Raw genomic sequence first — 20913 nt, 5'->3', positions numbered from 1 at the left:
AACTAGAGCAGGTGACAAAGACACATCTATCATAGCAGGGGCCTCTTCTTCCAAGACGTCTTTTTCTGCCCAGGACGCGGATACAACACAACCGCCAGGAAAACCCAAGGGAAAACCAGGAGAGGTAAAAGAGGTAACAAAACCGAATTTGAGGAGCACCCGTCCAATTTAATCATTAACATCTCTAGTCAACAACTTTCAAGCCAACAAGAACAGGTCTTGAACAAGGGTCTCAATTTTGTACCGACCTATCAAACCAACACATTGGAGATGGAAGTTGACTTCTTCAAGTTCATGAGAACACTCCGTTTGAAATATTTCTTTTTGAATCTTCCTGATCAATCCACAGAACCAGAACCTGCAGAGTACCTTCAATTCAAACCAAAATCTACGTTTCAGGCACCAATCTCTCACAAAATATTGGACGCTTTTGAGAACCTCGTTCTGAAAGATCTAAAACAAATCAACACCAAGAAAAAGTGTTACTGTAATCTCTCGAAATTTGAGAAAATGACACTGAAAGGGTTGGCAGAGAATTCGAAAATTCACATTCAGCGAGCTGACAAAGGCGGCGCCATCGTGGTTATGGATCGCTCTTACTATGAATCAAAGGTAGAGGAACACGTATCTGATACTGATACATATCTGAAACTTGAACATGATCCCATTAAAGAACTTAAATTCACGTTGGATATCATACTAGATCAAGCTGAAGAAATGAAATGGATCAACTCCAAAACTCGTCAATTTCTTACAGTAGCATTTCCCAAGCAGCCAGGAATCTACATGCTGCCAAAAGTCCATAAAAATCTCTCTAATCCACCTTTCCGCCCCATTGTCACCGGGTGTGGGACCATTTTCGAACCTCTGGGGCAGTATATAGATCAATTCCTTCAGCCTTTTGTACAGTCATGGTATTCCTATATAAAAGATACCACACATTTCTTGCAGAAACTTATGCAAGTAGTCATCCGTCCCAACATGTTGATGTGCACCTTAGATGTCAAAGCCCTCTACACCTCTATTCCGCATGACGCAGGGATAGAGGCGGTAGAATGGGCTCTACTCAAGCAGGAAGACCTACCAGTCAACAAAATTTTCTTGCTAGAACTTTTGCACTTCAGCTTGCGCCACAGTTATTTCAAGTGGAACGATGCCTTTTTTTTGCAAAACAAGGGGACCTCCATGGGTTTTTCTGGAGCCCCAGCATATGCTAATACCTACATGGCAAAATTCGAAGATACATTCTTGAACACAGACAAGGACTGGATAGAGAATACGACCCTGTACTGTCGTTATATAGACGATATTTTCTTGATATGGCACAACTCGAGAACAATGTTGGAGCAAAAGATATCACAAATTAATCAATATGATGAGAACATACAATTCACACATCATATCAGTGAAAATGCGATTCCATTTTTGGATGTACTGGTTAAGCTTGAGAACAACACCCTTGAAACGGAAGTGTATCACAAAGACACTGACAAAAACACAGCACTTCAATATAACAGTTTTCACTCAAAGAAACTTATTGACAATCTGCCATATTCTTTAATGCTCCGAGCCAAAAGAATCTGTTCACAAGAAGAGATATTGCAAACCAATCTTGAAACAATCACTTCTAAGTACTTATCCAAGAAATATCCCATCAACGTACTGGAAACAGCCAGAAACAAGACTGACAATGTTCTCAGGGAAAGTCTGTTAAAAAAGAGCACCAAAGAATCACGTCAATGTCAGGTATTTGTCAGCAAATATTCTACAAGTTCACTGAACATAAAAAAGAGCATTAACCGTCATTGGGATTTGCTAAGCAATGAAACTGATTTCAAGGAATTATTTGTCAACAGACCTATTTTTGCCTATAAGAGATCTCAAAACATAAAGGAATTATTGAAACCCAAATCTGTGATAGAAACAACTATTCACAGAGGAATGAGAAAATGCACTAACTGTGTACATTGTAACAACGTCATGATAACAACGACAGTGAGACACCCACACACAGGAGAATTGATCCCCACTAGGATCAGTGCGGACTGCAACACCACCAATGTTATATATGCCATCAAGTGCCCTTGCGGCTTGCTATATGTGGGCAAAACAGAAAGGAAGATCAAAACCCGCATTTCAGAGCATAAAAGTACTATTCGGAACAAAAATCCCAATAGCAGTTTGGCAACTCATTGGGACAAAAACAAACACACGATTGCACAGATGAAGTTCCAGATTCTGGAAATGGTTTCCTCCACCCCAAATAGAAATCTCACCAAAACATTGTTACAGAGAGAGATCTTTTGGATCAAACGCCTTAACACTCAAGATCCCCACGGGATCAATGATCGAGTGGATCTAAGCTGTTATTTATGACATTGCACCTAAGATGCACGCTGTAGGACTTGTCAGCATTTTGTTCATGTTTTGTAAACTGTTTTTTTACATTTTATTATGTTGGTATATTTGAACTGTGGTAATATTTTATATATTATCTATTGTATATACACGTTTCATGCATATTCCCCCACTATCATCTTTTCCACGCAACTCCCCACCATTCATATCCCAATATAGCAGTTCTTGCTTACATTTCCCCTTCGAGTCCGTTTTGCACTTTAGTCCGTTTTTTATTTTTTGTTTTACTGACTGACGTCATTTCATAAGGCCGCTGCGCCTCGCATTGAACTTGAATTTTCGCCACCACTTGGGGTATCTCGGACGGAGGGACGGTAGCCGTGCCGGTGTTTAGACGGTCGTGTAAAGGTAATCTTAGTATTTCTTCAAAGGTCATGCCATGCTTCGCGGTACAGAGCTTGTACCAATCCTGACAACTTTATTGTTTCTCTCAGGGCAATTGTTTGTATATGCGTACCGGACGGGCGCACGCATCTTCGTGGAAGTCGAGGAGTTAGTGAAGCAGAAAAGGTCAGTTTTGAGAACACAGGATATTAACGGCTTTCTGTAATTGCTAATTGAAAATGGATTTAGGTGGTGCCCTTTACTTTGTTTATGTCCACGTTTTAAACTGCTTGGCTTTATACAGTCGACTTAATCCAGTAACCTTTATTCTTACCAAACGAGTATGATTTTTGTCATAGATTGGCACTCTGTTGATAACGCGTGGGCGCAGTGCTCCGGAACCCTCCGCTGTTTAGAAAAATTATCCTGAAAGAAAAACAGGCTCGCAATTGTCAGTTTTCCTCTTGGACCGTAAGCGCATTTATTTATTCCCTTATTTCCGGTCACACGTGTTGTCTTCAAACACAAACCCTTGTTCATTTTCCGTTTGTTCACAGACCACTTCAACACGCGATCTGACTCAGCACACATTTAAATTGGCCCATCGTGTACCAATCGAATTATCACGTTCAAAGTTACTAAAGTGAGTGTGAAATAATGTCTGCTATATTGTTAGTCTGTTACACTTGTGTTTTTTTTGCATTTTTCACCTTGTGTTATGAGTTTTTTTAAACTGTGGCTCGCATATGTACCTTGTACCTTGGAGATAACTTGAGTTCTCTTACGCAAAGGACTACCATACATTTTTTATTCTTGCAGGTACCGCCCCTGATGAAGGGCAACGGGGCCCGAAATGCATTGGGCAGGGCAATTTCGATACAGGAAATTAGAGGAATGTAATACCTATGATATTGTTCTAAAATCATGAGTTCTTTTTGTGTTCAGATGAACTAATGAATGCAATAATTTGTATGTATTGACCTAATATCACACTGAGACTAAATCAGTTAAACTAAATATATATAAAATATATATGCAACGCAATTTCTTGTGATTTAAGAGTTTTTTTATTGTTTCATTTTATACTGGATGTATATTATGTAGAGATCCACTCTGGACAGCAACAGTGCGCAGAGGGTCAGCAGGTTCGCTTGTTGTCATTTGTTATATACAGTTGGACTGCCCCTCACTTGAACCCCTCAGACAGCAGGCTGCTGCTGAGGCTGCTGGGAATGCCACAGGTACCCACAAGGTATACTGTGATGATGGACTCCTCTACTCTGAGTCAAGAGACCCCAAGCCTGGTACGACCAGGAGGCTGGTCATCCCCTTGTCTCAGAGAGGTTTCCTTCTAACCTTGGCCCATGAAATTCCCCTTGCAGGTCACTTAGGCCAGACAAAGACGTGGGACAGGCTTGTCACACACTTTCACTGGCCTCACATGAGTGAGGATACCAAGGAGTTTTGTCGCTCCTGTGTAACCTGCCAAGCCAGTGGCAAATCAGGTGGCACAACAAAGGCCCCCCTCATACCACTACCTGTGGTGGGGGTACCCTTTGAGAGAGTGGGGATTGACATTGTTGGTCCAATGGAACCCCAGACAGCATCAGGGCACAAGTTTATACTGGTGATAGTGGATCATGCCACCAGGTACCCTGAAGCTATTCCCCTTAGGACCACTACAGCACCTGTTGTGGCAAGAGCCCTAATTGGAGTGTTCTCCAGAGTGGGCTTCCCTAAGGAGGTTGTCTCTGACAGAGGTACAAACTTCATGTCAGGATATCTGACTGCAATGTGGAAGGAATGTGGTGTCAACTACAAGTTCACTACACCCTATCACCCACAGTGCAATGGGCTTGTTGAAAGATTCAACAGGACCCTAAAAGGGATGATTCATGGACTACCTGAACCTCTTAGGAGAAGATGGGATGTCCTAATACCCTGCCTCTTGTTTGCTTACAGAGAGGTCCCACAGAAGGGGGTTGGCTACAGCCCTTTTGAACTTCTGTTTGAGCATCCTGTAAGAGGACCCCTTTGTTTGGTAAAGGAAGGATGGGAGAGACCTCTCAAAAAGCCTGAAACAAACATTGTGGACTATGTACTTGGTCTCCGCTCCAGGATGGCTGAGTATATGGAAAAGGCATCTAAAAACCTTGAGGCCAGCCAAGAACTCCAAAAAGCTTGGCATGACCAAAAGGCTGCCCTGACTGTGTACAAGCCTGGACAGAAGGTGTGGGTGCTGGAGCCAGTGGCCCCAGCAGCACTCAAAGACAAATGGTCTGGGCCCCACACAATCATTGAGCAAAAGGGAGAGGTCACCTACCTGGTGGACCGTGGAACTCCCAGGAGCCCTCTCAGGGTGCTCCATGTGAACAGGCTCAAGGCATATGTTGACAGGAAGGACATGGGCTTGCTCATGGCCACAGATGAGGGACAGGAGGAAGAGAGTGACCCTCTCCCAGACCTGCTCACTCAGAATCCTGATGATGGGTCAGTAGATGGTGTTGTCTTTTGTGGCAGCCTCTCTGAACATCAGCAACAGGATTGTAGACAAGTTCTGCAATCCTTCAGACATATGTTCTCTCTGACACCCAGCCAAACTGATTGGTGCACCCATGAAGTTGACACTGGAGACAGTCTGTCTGTCAAGAGTAAAATCTACAGACAGCCTGATCATGTCAGAGACTGCATCAAGACAGAGGTGCAGAAAATGTTGGAGCTGGGAGTCATTGAGCCCTCCGATAGCCCTTGGGCTAGCCCAGTAGTTCTAGTGCCAAAACCTCACACCCAGGGTGGTAAGAAAGAGATGAGGTTTTGCGTGGACTACAGAGGACTCAATGCAGTCACTAAGACTGATGCCCACCCAATCCCAAGAGCAGATGAGCTTATTGATAGATTGGCTTCTGCCAACTACTTAAGCACATTTGATCTGACAGCTGGGTATTGGCAAATCAGGTTAGCTGAGGAGGCCAAGCCCAAGACAGCATTTTCTACCCCTGGTGGGCATTATCAATTTGTGGTAATGCCCTTTGGTTTGAAAAATGCACCTGCCACCTTCCAAAGGCTGGTGAATCAAGTTCTCACTGGGTTGGATGACTTCTGTGCAGCATATCTTGATGATATAGCTGTCTTTAGTTCCACCTGGGAGGATCACCTGGTCCACCTGAGGAAAGTGTTAGAGGCTCTGCAAAAGGCAGGCCTCACTATCAAGGCCACCAAGTGCCAGATAGGGCAGACACAGGTTGTATACCTGGGCCACCTTGTAGGTGGAGGCCAGGTTCAGCCATTGGAGAGCAAGATACAGGCCATCCAGGACTGGGCTCCTCCAACCACCCAGACTCAGGTTTGAGCTTTCTTGGGCCTGACTGGTTACTGTAGGAAATTTGTCAAGAATTATGGGTCCATTGTGACACCACTTAATGACCTGACAAGTAAGAAGATGCCAAAGAAAGTTCAGTGGACAGCAAGCTGTCAGAAAGCATTCAATGACCTAAAGCAGGCCATGTGCACAGCACCTATCCTAAAGAGTCCAGACTACTCCAAAACATTCATTGTCCAAACAGATGCTTCTGAGTTGGGTGTGGGAGCTGTTCTATCTCAGCTGAATTGTGATGGTAACGACCAGCCCATTGCTTTCATTAGCAGGAGGCTGACCCCCAGAGAGAAAAATTGGTCAGCTATTGAGAGGGAGGCCTTTGCTGTGGTTTGGGCCCTGAAGAAGTTGAGGTCATACTTGTTTGGCACTCACTTCAAGATTCAGACCGACCATAAGCCCCTCTTGTGGCTAAATCAGATGAAGAGTGAAACCCCCAAACTACTTAGGTGGTCCATTTCCCTACAGGGGATGGATTTTACAGTGGAGCATAGACCTGGTACTGATCATGGCAATGCTGATGGGCTCTCCAGGTATTTCCACTTAGAGCAAGAAGACTCACCTGGTCAAGGTTAGCTTATTGTCCCAAAGTTTGGGGGGGTCATGTAGGAGAGTAGGGTCTGCAATCCTATGATCACCCAGATTTTTACTTTTTGCTTCACTGGTTTACGACTTTCCCTGGCTGTGGGCCTGCTAATCAGACCCACAGCCTAGCGGTTCTCTCTATTCCAAATTGTACCCAGGTACTGAATTGGCACTGGGCCCTCTCTAAGTCCCTGTACCCAGGGCTGAGGTGCACCCAGAAGTCTCCCAGGGGCTGCAGCATGTATTATGCCACCCCTGGACTGACTAACCAAACAGACACAACTGGCTGCTTGACAGCTGGGGGCAAGGTGGTGTACTCACCCTTTGCTTTAGATATAGTATTCCTATATCTAAACCTAAATGGGCACACAGATCTCCTATCAGTCACTCCTATGGCAGGCCTTGACAATCCTGAAGGCAGAGTGCTTGGAATCGTGTGAGATAGTGCTCTGGCATGAGCTGAGCCTGTCTGCGGCTTGCGGGATCCATCCCTTAGCCGTTTCCATGATATCGCATACCATATACTCTTAAGTGCATTATAATCCTCGCGGTTATATGCCAACTCTGGTATCGCTTTATCAAAACATGTCGAGTAAGGTGTCATACGAATTTGAATACTAACCCCTCGCCAATTCCGGTGACGGGGTTAGCATTCCACCCTTCTAGAGGGACACGACATGTATGTAACCTGTAACCCCGGTTAAAGTCAGACATAGCCTTAGCTCCACAAAATGGATGCTGCCACCGAGACACAAGTCTGCCCTCCTGCTGCTGGGAGTCCTCCCAGAGCAGGAGGCAAGGACAAAGGGTTTCCTGTCAGGGGCGGTGCCAGCACCGTCCCAGACAGGATTTTGTGTATCCTAGGTAGGCAGGGCTTTAGAGGAAGGTGACTGCATGTGGCACCCCGGTGCTCACTGTGCATAGGCCGGCTTGAACCAGTTCCAGGGGCACTCCAGCCCCTGCTCTGGGGAAAAGCCCGCCAAAGGAGAGGGGTGTAACCACCCCCCTCCTGGTCCCACCCATAGGGCAGGACTTAGTCGCGTGCCAGCCCCTTTTTTCAGGATAAAGGTAGGAACTGGCCCCCCTCCAGATCAGATCATCTTTGAATCCTGAAACTACTTTCTACAAGCTCAACTCAAGACTCTTCTCAAGATTTCTCCCTTGTGACTAAGGAGTAGTCACCCTGCAGCAGCAGGCACCAACCTAGTATCGCGGTTTGTTGCCAGTCTCTCCTCCGGATCAAGACTGCTCCAGCACGACGAGAACCGGCTTCCCTGGCACCTCTGACCTCAACCTACATCGTCAGCTACGCTGAGATTCGTGGGTGTGACGAGACCTCGAGGGACCGGCCATCTTCAGAACTGCACGACGCTTGTCCAGCACGACCACCGAGTGACCCTCGACCAAGTGCTTTGGGGTAAGAGAAGCCCCGACCCTGAGCAGCTCCAGCACCGAAGTTCAGCCCCCCTGCATCCACGAGATCTGCGTGGGGCCCTTCTGCTCTTTGCTGCTCACCGCGTTGTCCAGGTCGCTTGCCCGTTGGCTAGTGGCCCTTTCACGACGCTCCACGGCGACAAACACTGCTGGTCTGGTTGCTCCAGACTAGCCCTTGCTCCCCTCCAACAGAGGAGCACCCTGGACCCTCCTGGTCCACTCCAGACGCCATCTTAGGACCACCGCGTGGGCCTTGCATTTGCCAAGACTTGTTGCCCAATCCTGGGTCCAGCGACGTCAGCAGCAGATACCTTCGTGGGACAGCTCGCACCTCCATCCTGGTCGCCGACAACGCCTCCTGGTCCGAGAGACTGCAGAGCCCAGCAGCGCCCACTCACCTGGTCGAGGTGACTTCGTCCGGTGCCACTCTGGTGCCCACCTAAATCACTGGCTAGTGATTCAGAACTTGGTCCCCTCTGCTTTCAGGTCTTCTTCTTCCCTGATCCAGGCTTGGATCACCACGAACTTTCTTCACTGGCCGCCTGCCAGCAACTCTTTCTTCAGGCTCCTGGTTCTTCAACGAGGGTTTCCGACGTAACTTCAACCCTATGCAGCCGCAGCCCCTGGGCTAGGTAAACCAAGTACTCCGGTGCTTCAGCATAGTCCAACACTCTAAGTGTTCGGATCCACTCTCGTTTTCGACCCACCTAGTGGGGTTCGCCCGAGAACAGTAACTTTGCAAATGCTAGCCTCCATAGACTTTTTCCCGCCTTACGCGTGAGAGTTCCCACTCTGCACACGACGTCCACAGGCCCCCTGCATCTAATCCAAGTGTTTAGAATTGTAGGCCAAGCGATTCCTAAGTCTATGAGAATAGTTACTTACCTGCTAGTAATGCGCATTCCACTTTTGTAATATATGGTTTTTCGTGCCCCTAGGGCATTTGTGTAAATTGTGCGACTTAAAGTATTTTCTTAAGAGTTTTGTTATGTGCTTAGCTCCCTGACTCATAAAAAGTTCAGGGTAGTCTTGTTATAAATAAATATCTGGTTATTTTCATAACAACTTGTGTGGTGTCCTTTCACTTGGTGTTCAAGGGGTAATGTGATGGTAAAACAGCTGGCTTAACACGCCCTCTAGAGTCTTAGCCTTAGACTGCTCGTATCCATGCTACTAGGATAGCTGGTCTATAAGGTTGACTTACAACCAATCATCAATAAGGGTTGTTTGGACTGATACAAAGTGCTCACTAGAATAGTGAACATTATATATCAGGCCAACTTCTCACAAGGGTGCACAGGTCGCAAAAGATGGCCGGCGCTGTCCGCAAGATCTCGGGTGCGGCGCGGCTCCACACCGCCGTCGGGTCGACCTCTCCGCCCCCGATCAGGCCTCACTGTCCGCAGGTGGGGATGCGGTCAAATCCAGGGCAGTAGGGTCGTCAGGATAAGGGATAGCAGGATTATCGGGGAAGGCCGCCTCGGAGCTCAGAGCTCACTCGTCCATTTTCTTCGGCGGCCAAGCCACGCCCCCTTTTCAATGTAATTCATAACATCAAATTTCGTTAAAAATAGTTACTTTCATTTAAATTAATTCTATACATCACTTGTAATAATGATTAGCATATATGAAACAATATTTCTTTCAGGTGGTAATCTATTCTATAATCTAAACTTCAGAAATATAATATTAATGTAATTTAAAATGAATTTACATTAATATTCAACATAAACATATCTTTAAAAAAAAAACACTTCCTATACTTTATCATGCATGCAGTTACTTTAAACATACAACAAAAAAGAAACACATGCTACACTACTAATAAATACATTTTTAATGTAAACTTTAATTAATGGAAATATATTACATTTAATTCTAATTATTATTCTAAAGTTTACAATTATAAATTTCCACCTGAAGAAAACATAATATTGAATCTATTAATATTTATTTAAATTGATCTATGGAATTAATTGAACATTAATTTATATGTATTTACATGTTTAACTATTTTAAATCTAACTTAATTTAACATTATTTTGTATGGGATTTTATTTTAAGTTCTTACTGCCATTATTTTTTATGGGAGGGCGTTGCAGTTTAGGTGGTTGGCTATGTGTAGTTCTGACCTTACTACAAAAGTGTAAGTTACTAGAAAAATGGAAGTCACTACAAAAGTGTAAGTTACACATGTAAGTTACTACAAAAGTGCATATCAAAAGTAGTAAGCTTACTCAAAAGTGTAAACTTACTCAAAAGTGTAAATTACCTTTGTGAATTCGGCCCAGTGTGTCCACAAAAAGAGAAGCTGAGAACAGTCATCACATAGGTAATTATAATATGCACATACACAGTAAACAGCCATGACAATTGTTCTGTTTCCACGCATGGCATTATATTGCATGTGTTACAACGCATGCTCCATTACAATGCACAGCCTTTACTACGCATCTTTTTACTATGAATGTGTTTTTACCACTCATGCCTTTACAATTAATTTTGTTGTAGAGGTATGTGTGGTTAAGGCATATGTGTAGTAGTAAGGGCATATGCCTGGAAACATCTGCGCTGGTATGCAATTCCCAGGGCCGATTCACAGAACTAATCTGAGACAAAATTCTAAACGTACTACTTTTGGTATTCGCAGAAGGCATTTAGTAGTAGTAAAGATAGTATTTCGTCTTAAGTTTGTATTTTGTCTTAAGTTTGTATTTTGTCTTAAGTTAGGATTTTGTCTTAAGTTAGGATTTTGTCTTAAGTTTTGGTCTTAAGCCAAAATCCTAATTTAAGACAGAATACTAATTTAAGACAAAATCCTAACTTAAGACAAAATACTAATTTAAGACAAAATACTAACTTAAAACAAAATACTAACTTTACTATTACTAAATGCCTTCTGTGAATACCAAAAGTAAAATGTTTAGGATTTTGTCTCAGATTAGTTCAGTGAATCAGCCCCCATGTTGTTAGAGGAAACGGAGAGACTCTTCCACTTCCTCACAAAGACATGCACCCTCCCCCCACCTCAGATGAGCTGCCTGTATGAGGAGGGAGGTAAGGGGATTGGGCCTGGGGCAGAGGGGGCTAGAGATAACTGTAATTACCTAAATATTGCAATTGTGTAACTTTTGTAAACTCCATAAACTAGTACACATATATATATTGTTATTGGTACACCTCCTGGCTATGAAGAGTTCTCCTGCACCCTCAGGTTAGGCTTGCAACTACAAATCCCTTCAATAATAACCAAATAGAATAAATAGACTTCAGTGTGGTGTGGTAGCACAAAGAAAGTACAACACCCATCTTCACGCTCTCCCTATTGGTCTCTTTTTCCCACAGGAGCTGATTGCACTGGGGCTCAGTAACTTTGTTGGCAGTTTCTTCCAGTGCTTCTCCATCACTGCCTCCATGTCTAGGACCTTGGTGCAAGAAAGTACAGGAGGGAACACTCAGGTTGGTTCAGTGAATACGCTCATTGCATGGCTAAACAGCTCAAACATTTGAGTAAATGAATGAATTATGACATTTAGTTTGCGCTTCAAGTTGTTGTCTCTTTAAACAACTGCTGAAACAATCTCTTGGTAGCCTACAAATCATAAAGTCCAATCACAGCGGGCCAGACTTAGCCTTTCACACCTCTGTGTTGATTGAGTTGGGTGAAAGTGTAATAGTAACCTCTGTTATTACAAGGTCGCAGGGCTCGATTCACAGAACTAACTTAAGACAAAATCCTAAACTTACTACTTTTGGTATTCACAGAAGTTAGGATTTTGTCTTAAGTCAGACTTAAGTTAGGATTTTGTCTTAAATCTGTCTTAAGTCTGTCTTAAGACAAACTTGAGACAAAATCCTAACTTCTGTGAATACCAAAAGAAGTAAGTTTAGGATTTTGTCTTAAGTTAGTTCTGTGAATCGGCCCCTGAGTATCCAGGTGCTGCTATTCAAAACATAAAATATTATGAATCTGGTTTTACCAGTGACTTGAATTGAGGGGTCATTAGGTCTCACTTACAGCCAGCTTTAGCTGTATGGAGTCTAAAGTTGTAGATTGCTTATCATTGGTCGGCTTTCTTGTTACTCTCATTTGCCTGCTTCTTATTCAATGGCTTTCCTTCTTCTTCTTATGTTTGTCCTCCTGGAGTAGAGTTTCTTTACCATCCTTTTGGCTGAATAATGGGCATCCTTTTACGTCTTACATTCAGGGAACTACCTTTTTTGTGTCCGCCTTGCACAGCTTTAGCTGCCTGTTGAGCAGGCCTATTGTTTCTAATAAACATATAGTGGACTTTAGGTCAATCCCATGCTCGGGATTGAGTGGCTTTGTTGCCTATCTCCCTTCCCTGCTTCCTCCCTATTCATTTCAGTCTCACAGTGTTCTGATTGGTTGACATGTATCCACCTACTAGTGACCATGCACACATTCAGGGAAGTACTTTGTGACTTTTTCTTGAACCACTACATGGGAGTTCAGGTGTTTTCTTGCTCTCTCCCACTTATGCTGTTCCCCCCTTCAACTTATCCCTCCACAACTACTCTTGCTTTTTGTGTTTCTTTGCCAAGCATTCCAAATTCTACTCATTTAGTAACCCCAACACCTGTAGTTGTGCTCTCTTTTGATCACCACTAACCCACCTCCCCAGTGCTGGCTACCCTTCCCACTTCCCACTTCGTCTCCATAATAATTTCTTTTGTATCTTTTAAGAGGGCCTCCTTGCAATGTTTTCTGCACCTTCCATGCCTTTTTAAAACATCTTTTAAAAAAAAAAATTTATATACAGATTTAACATGGGGCATCTACCATGTTAGATTGGTAGTTAAAACAAAATGGTCACCGGCATCGTGATGTATGCACTTGCTTTGTGTCAGTGGCAGCCATCTTGGAATGGATTTTTCTCATCACAAAATGCAATTCCAAAATTAGGGGTCCATTAGGATGGCGGTCGGATTGCCCCCACCAGGCAGGCGGTAGCCACCGGTGGCCTGGCGGGGGCAATCCGCCCGCCATCCTGACTCAAAACACCCCCCGCCATATTATGATGGCATGTTTGGCCGCGGCGGACGGAAAGATCGTCCGCCGCTTTTCCGCCCCGGTCGCCTTGCTGCCGGGGCAGAAAAGGGTTTATATGGTGGCTGTGTCTATTAGACACCGCCAGCCATATTAGGATAGGCATTTGTGAATGCCTTTCCGTGGCGGCAATGCTGCCATGGAAAGGCATGCGGAGTCCCCCTGCGGGGGCCCGTTGCAGGCCCCCAGGGACTCCGTGGGGGTGGGGGTGCACATGGGGGGTACCTATGGTACCCACCTGCATTTCAATGCACAACATGACAGGCACCTCGCGGTGCCTGTCATGTTGTGCATTGAAATGCACAACGTGTATTTTTAGCATTGCGGCGGGCGGTGCGTTCAGCACCGCCCGCCGCAATGCTACAAATACGGGAAGAGCCCGCCACTGTGGCGGGCTCATCATAATATGTAGCACGGGACCCTCGCCCTTATGGCGGGTGGTCCCATACACCGGTAGGATGACGGGCGGACAAAGTCCGCCCGTCATCCTAATGGACCCCTTATTATTGTATGTGTGTGGACATGTATTAATGCATCTATACCCATGCATTTTTAAGAATCCACAGGGAAAAACCAATTGCTCGGCATTTTAGAGTCAAGAAACATTTGGAATTGTCAACACATGTTTCTTTTGCTTTCAGCACTCGATGGGAGTGCAGATATCTTCTTGACAGATAATAATTGCAGGCCAAGGCTTTTTTTACCAGTCGTCTGCCAGACAGACTCGCCTACTTCCCTCTCCTGTATTTTATAAATGGTCTGTCAGTCCTGCAAACAGGCACTTCGCTCCATCCATATGCTACATGGAAGTCACGTGTGTATGTGTAACTTGTGTGTATTAGGGGTGTCATGGAGTGTATCTGTTACATGTGGCTGTGGCTACAGACAAATCCATTTTATTTCCTGAAATCCAGATGGTACCAAAGATAGTGGTTGGAGAAAGTTGAAGTTGAAGTTGAAGTTGGGGAAATTTATAGAGCGCACATATACCAAAAAGGTTTCATGGCGCTGGTACCGTGCAGTTCGCATATATAACAACTTAGACCTCAAACGCTCTGATGAATAACCAGGTCTTCAAACCTTTGCGGAATTCCAAATATGATGGGGAAAATCAAAGAAAGCCCAAGAATGCGAATTGTTTTTCTCCTACAGGACATTCCTGAGGTCCTATGTAGAGGTCCAGACACTAGGGTGTTTAGAAAAGGAGACTGAGGGTCCTTTGGATTATACAGGAATTCCCCTGCCCGTTGCTGCTCCACTGTTCCCTGGAAGTGCTCCCCACACAGGTTAAAAAGTAGATAAGTGGGACAGTGTCTTCCTTTTTTTGGGTCGCGGCTTACAGGAGACTCCAAACTCCACTCCACCTCCCTCCTGACACCTGAAGACAAAGACTGTGGCAGGTCCAGTCTGGGAGGTATAAGCAAAAGGTGGCAACTGCCTAAAACCGGTCCCTGAGATGGTCCTTTTGAATAGACACTGGGGCATATTTATAATAAACCGGTGGAGCGCGGTGTACCTCCAAAATTGCTAACGCCACACTCCGTCAGTTTACAAACGCAGGGATACGCCGCATTCACAAGAGTGCAGCACGCAACTGTGTTTCCCCTAGCGCTGGTACTAAATCTAGCTGCCTAGCGCGAACGCAGGCATCCTTGCACCGGGGTGCAATGGTGTCTGTGTTGCAGGGAATTATTGTTCATGCGCAGGAAGGTGTTCCTGAGCAAGGAGGGCAGCTCACTTTGGAGCACAGGGTTCACGGTTCGATTCCCGGCTCTGGCGCCAGCTCAGCTTAACACTATGTGACTCTGGGCAATAGCTCACTTAATTTCCACGATGGCCCCCAGCGCCTTGAGACCCGTAAGGGTGAGTAGTTTGCGCTTTACAAATACGGATTTAGATTTTAAATCACTAAAACAACTCATTGCTTTATATTGCTAAAAATACAGAGAAAAGTACTTACTTACCTATCTAAGGAGATAATTTACTGTCATTCAGGCCACAGTAGCCTCCACACTCGAAAACATTTCTACTGTCTTTACCTCATGTTACCAATCTACCTTATTCATGGTTTTCAGCTGGTCCAAAGCTACAGCAAGGCTTCTTTTTAATTTGCTTTAGCGAACTCAGGGGCATATTATCAAGGACCGGTTTTAACATTATCGCCGTTTTATCGGCATGAAACTGCTGATAAAACGGCGATAATGGGCTTGATAATACGCCCTTGTTAATTCCCATAGAAGCCCATGTTAACACAAGAACATGGGCTTCTATGGGAATTAACAAGGGCGTATTATCAAGCCCATTATCGCCGTTTTATCGGCAGTTTCCTGCTGAAAAAACGGCGATAATGTTAACACCGGTCCTTGATAATATGCCCCTCAGATCTCCCCTTCTTAAAGGAACAGCGATGGCTAATCTTTTGGTAAAAAGGTGCACTTCTATGTTTAAGCATCTGTCATAAAACATTATGGAACTCTAGCATGAGAATTCTAGTCAAACCTTTTCAATTTTAAGACCCTCGTCGGCTTCCCTCACCCACCTCAGGTTGTCTAGTTCACCAGTAAGATTGCTAAAGATCACCAATGCATAAGCTGCTTTCCTTACCAAACTGGTATGATTTGGATCCCTCTTCCATTTCACATTTGCTCAATGAGTAATCATCTCAAATTCCAGAAGGCTTTTAAGACCTGTGGGCATATGTACAAGCCCCTATCGCCACCACAACGTCACTTTTACTGATGTTGTGGTGGTGATAGGGGCTTTGCCTTATTTACAAGGCAGTGCTAAGCCACTTAACGTGGCTTAACGCTGCCGTGTAAATAAGGCCCCCTTTCATGCTATGGTTTGCGTGAAAGGGGTGGGCAGTGTGTGTTGCAGTGGGCATTCCACCGCAACACCCACTGTTTAAGGCGCTGCCACCTATGTACAAGGGTGGCATACATAGGAGACAATGCCAAAATTAAGACCAGGGAAAACCTGGTCTTAAGTTGGCGAAAGGAGGAGAAATGCATTATTTCTCCTCATTTTTGCTTTTTCCATGTGTGCTGCCTTGTGTAGCTTACATGGAAAAAACAAAATGCCATGGATTGTTTATGTACAGGAAGGTCCCCCTTCCTGTACATAAACAATAAAAAAATTATGTGTGCTGCATTAAGCAGCACACATGAAAGTGACCAAATGGCATTTCAGGATTGTTTATGTGCAGGAATGGGCACCTTCCTTCACATAAACAATCCTCCCGTGCACGCAGACACCTTTGCACTATGGTGCAAGGGTGCCTGCGTTGGTGCTACACTGCTAAGTGCAGCGCCATCGCAGGGGGAAATGCGAGGCTGCACCACATCATTGTAAATCTGGTGCAGCCTTGCAATTCAGAAGTGACGAATCGAAGCGTTAATCCAGGAAGGCTAATGCCTCTCTCCACCACTTCCTTGTAAATATCCCCCCTGGTTTTTCACTGAGTGGTCTGTTAATTATTCTGCTACTTTAGCTCTTTCTGTGCTTGAATCCTTTATTTGGTATGTGTGGACCTCATACATTTTATATATTGGGGTATACCTGCTGCATATGTTTGGACTCCATAGTAAAGAAAACTCTGGGATACCAGTAGTATCTGTCTCGGATTCTCATAATCGGGGCCTGGTAACCCCTGTCTTACCTGAGACTCCTAAAAAAGTTCCCACAGGCTTAATTTCCTCAGCTTGTGCTGTTGTGCCAATTTCTCTTCAGTGAATTGGTATTGAAAAAGTGTGCATGGCAACTGGGAATTTTGCATACCTATCCTCAATTTAGGTTCTCCTGCGTGAATCAGGTCTACTGCCTTTGATCCCTAAACTTCTCACCATGCACAGTTATCTCAAGTTCATCAAACTCTCTTCTTGTTTCTGAAGCTCATCGCTTGTCTGTGTCCCAAGGTTCTCATAATATCTGTCAGTATGTCTCAAGCGCCACTCACACTGTCCATGTGTCCCTAGTCATCAATGTATAGTTATTAAGCCTAACCCCCTCTCAAACTGGTCATATGCCACATGCTGTTCACTCTCTGCCTCTATATACAAAACTCCTGACACTATTGTTGTGTTTCAAGCTTCTCACACTGCCCGTCCATGTGTCCCAACCACCTCACGCTATCGTGTCCCAAGATAGATCCTCACTATGGGCCATATGTATCAAGCAAAATTGCATTTGCAAACGCCAAAATTCTGCGAATTTCGGCATTTGCAAATGCAATTTTGCCAAATGGAATGTATTAAGACAAAATGAGGAATCGCAAAATTTGCGATTCCTTATTTTGCGATTGCATTTAAGGAATCGCAAATTTTGCGATTCCTTAAATGCAATGTAAAAAGGACCAAAAAAGTGCAATTTGGCCTTAAGGAATTGGTTGGTGATAATTTGCAATTTCTTTGAAAAATGCACTTTTTTGCATTTTTCAAAGTGCAATGTGAAGCACATACATGCCCTTAGGGTATGTGTGTGCGCCACATGTGCACCCATGCTTATTTCAGGGATGCATCAGGGTGTCCTTTTGACACCCCTGCACCCTTGAATTTATTCTCAATTTGTGATTCTCAAATTGCGAATCACAAATTGAGAATAACTTGCCATTCATTCCTATGGGCCTCCTGGCCCATAGAAATGAATGGGAAAGTATTCCTTAATTGCGATTCGCAATTTGCTAATTGCAATTAAGGAATATTAAGAAATCGCAAAAAAATCGATTTTTTACATACATCCCTATTTGCAATTCTCAAATAGCGATTACTAAAAAATCGCTAATTGAGAATCGCAAATCAGGATGTTGATACATATGGCCCTATATAGAAAGTATGACAAAACCCCGCCCACACTGGTCAAGTGCCCCAGGCCTCTTCTACTGTCTGACCGTGTTCACAAAACTTCTCACACTGCCTGTCCATGTACTCCCAGCGCCTCTCTCTGACTGCCCAAGTGTACCAAGATCTGCACAAGCCAGGAAGAGTCCTCCAAGCTCATCATAGTCTCCGTGAACCCCAGGCTGCCCACGCCGTCTGCCCTTGTGGTAGAGAGAGCCCTTGGCTCACTCCCTTATTGAGCTGCAGTTTTACTACCACGTTGCCTCCTCCCGGTTCCCACATTTTCAGATCTGAACATAGAACTGATGTCTTCTGTACTTCTCTACATGTCTCTGTTTTACTCTGTTCTTCTTCTTTTCAGGTTGCCGGATCAATATCTGCGCTCATTATCCTGATCATCATCCTGAAGGCTGGATCACTGTTCGAACACTTGCCCAAAGTATGTACTACCCGTGTGCCTTGCTGAGGATCTGACCATTCCCTTTACTTTCAAGGAACACTTTCTGGAAAAACGGGGGCAGATCGTGTTTGCTGGGGCTACAGTACATGAACTTGCAACAGTACAGGGTAATTTGGCACCTACAAATGGTGTACCTTTGCACCAGTTTGTGGGTACAGACGCTCTTTTGTTGTTTGAAACAAATCATGGAAAACCTGATCCCTGCGAGCAAAAATATATGGATTAATGTACCCCCAACAGTCAATTCAATTCAATTTCAACTTTATTCGATCATTCTTAGGTATGATCATAAAAGTACAGAAACAACAATAAATTTAAAAGGGAAAACAATTCTCATGAATAAAATATGGTAACCATTTCATCTGGATTCTTATAGAAAGAAGTTAAAAATCTTAAAAAGTTTCTTATAAGTACTAAAATCTGCCATATCAATTTTAAGTTAAAATGCAGAATATATATAGTTAAATAAATTTACCTAAAACGTTTTATATGTATGCCAAGATGTTCTGCCTTTTACTTCAATGAGGCTAGGGAGAAGCACACTAGATGGTCTGGTAATGATTTTAAAACGTTTTGGATGGGAACCCCAGCATTAGGGGGATCAACCCGAAATCGGAGTAATATAAATTTGTGGTGTAGTAATGTAACCCTTCGGCGGTAGGAGAATCCACCTGCCCAAGTAGATAAATGTGGTCGATAAACCAGAATAGACTGCTTCCTGTGGTTGTTCTCCCTACGAATGTACTGGGCTTTCAGCATAAAAGTGTCGACCAGTCTTTGCTTAGACATTAACTTGCAAGACATCGGGTCTGTAAACAATACTTTCATCCCCAACTCCGTCAATTCTCGCTCAACATAGTTAATCCATCTGATTCTCTTATAATTGTCGAGGCTCAGGCAATCTTTTATTACAGTCTTGAGTTAAAGGGAGAGTTTTCCTTCGCCAAATTGAAAACCAAAGGAACAAAGGAGCAGGTTTAATTGAATCCGTAATATGGGGTAGACTCAACTCAGTGTGGAGTATAAAATTAGATGTTGATTGGGGAAGGGAGACCAAGGATTTAAAAAACTTATTTTCAATGACTTGGAGTTGCTCGTGGTGAGACAGAACCCAGACACCTGCTCCATATGTGGCTGCAGATTTCATTTTAGCTTGATAAATCTGCTTAACAGTGGCCAAAGGTTTCCTGCCCTTCCTGGAGGTAAATGCTTTTAATGCCCCCAGACTCCTTTCCATTCCCATGGCCCTTGCATCAATTAGTTTAGACCACGTTTGATTCTTAACAAAAAGCACCCCAAGATAATGGAACGACTCCATCGCCTCAATTTTCCCTGATGCTGTGTGGAGGTGTGATAGTTTTCCTTGAACATCCCCCCTCCCCCCGGCAATAATTGCAAATGATTTTGACTGGTTAACCTTCATGCCAAGGGAATCCATGAAGGCGGCATAAGTGGTGATTAGGCTACGCAGCTCTATCCCTGTTTTGGCGATAAGGACTGCGTCGTCTGCATATGCCTATGCCAGAATTGAGGGCTGGATAGACTCGGGGTGATCAGGGGTTACACCACGCTGTTCGTATAGACGGACAACAAGAACGGCGAGAGGACACAGCCTTAAGATATTAAAAAGGCGGGTACATTCCCCGTTTTTCCCTAACCAATGCTGATGCCTCCGAGTACAATTGCCGGATAAAGTCAATTATTGGAGGGTCGATCCCCATCTCTTCCATGATATACCAGAGCTTTTGGTGAGAAACACAGTCAAATGCTGCTGAAAGGTCCATAAAGGCAAGATAGATTTTCCGACCCTTAGCCATTGTATATTTATCAATGATCAGTGAAAGATTGAGGCACTGATCTACACTTCCCCTACCCTGTTGAAACCCATACTGGGCTTGCTTTAATATATTCTTATCAACTGCCCAAGCCTCTAGTTTGGCTAAAAGCAGTAGGCCCATGAGTTTTGCGGTGGTGTCTAACAGGGAAATAGGCTTGTAGTTTTTAGGGCTACTCTTGTCCCCCTTTTTATAGATAGGAACTATTATACTTGTCTTCCATGAAAGGGGGTGGAGGGGTAGTATTGCTATGTTGTTAAAAACATTGGTCAGTAAAGGATCCCAAAGGTCATGGTTGGCCTGGGGTTTTGGAACCCTGCCAATGTGGCCGGCTCAATGTGTGCGGTCTCTCCTTCCTGAGAGGGTTGGGGCGTGTTGACCTTCAGGATCCTAAAAAATGGCAGCAGCGTGATTCACTGCGCTGCTGAGCAGGATGTCTCTGTCCTGTGAGCTATAGCAGGGGTTTACAAGCACAGACATAGGTGACCTCTTCACCCTGCTACCCTGTGACAGGATAATTCCCATCCCCGCCATGTTTGGCTTTTTTTATCCTTTGAGAGTCAGGCAGGAGGATTGTC

The 20913-nt window shown here is 44.4% G+C and overlaps 1 protein-coding gene across 1 annotated transcript in view; it reads left to right on the top strand.

Moving 5' to 3' along the window:
* The window catches only part of LOC144783410 (solute carrier family 26 member 6-like), a 156105-nt gene that overhangs the window by 96092 nt on the left and 39100 nt on the right, over positions 1-20913 (top strand). Inside the window, exons 9-10 of the mRNA XM_078662400.1 lie at positions 11480-11593; positions 18402-18479. Of these exons, the coding sequence (XP_078518526.1) occupies positions 11480-11593; positions 18402-18479 (192 nt within the window). The remainder of the gene's footprint in view (positions 1-11479; positions 11594-18401; positions 18480-20913) is intronic.

Source organism: Lissotriton helveticus, chromosome 9 (genome assembly GCF_964261635.1).
Source record: "Lissotriton helveticus chromosome 9, aLisHel1.1, whole genome shotgun sequence".
In the NCBI taxonomy this organism is placed as follows: Eukaryota; Metazoa; Chordata; class Amphibia; order Caudata; family Salamandridae; genus Lissotriton; species Lissotriton helveticus.
This window is presented reverse-complemented; position numbering and strand designations above follow the sequence as displayed.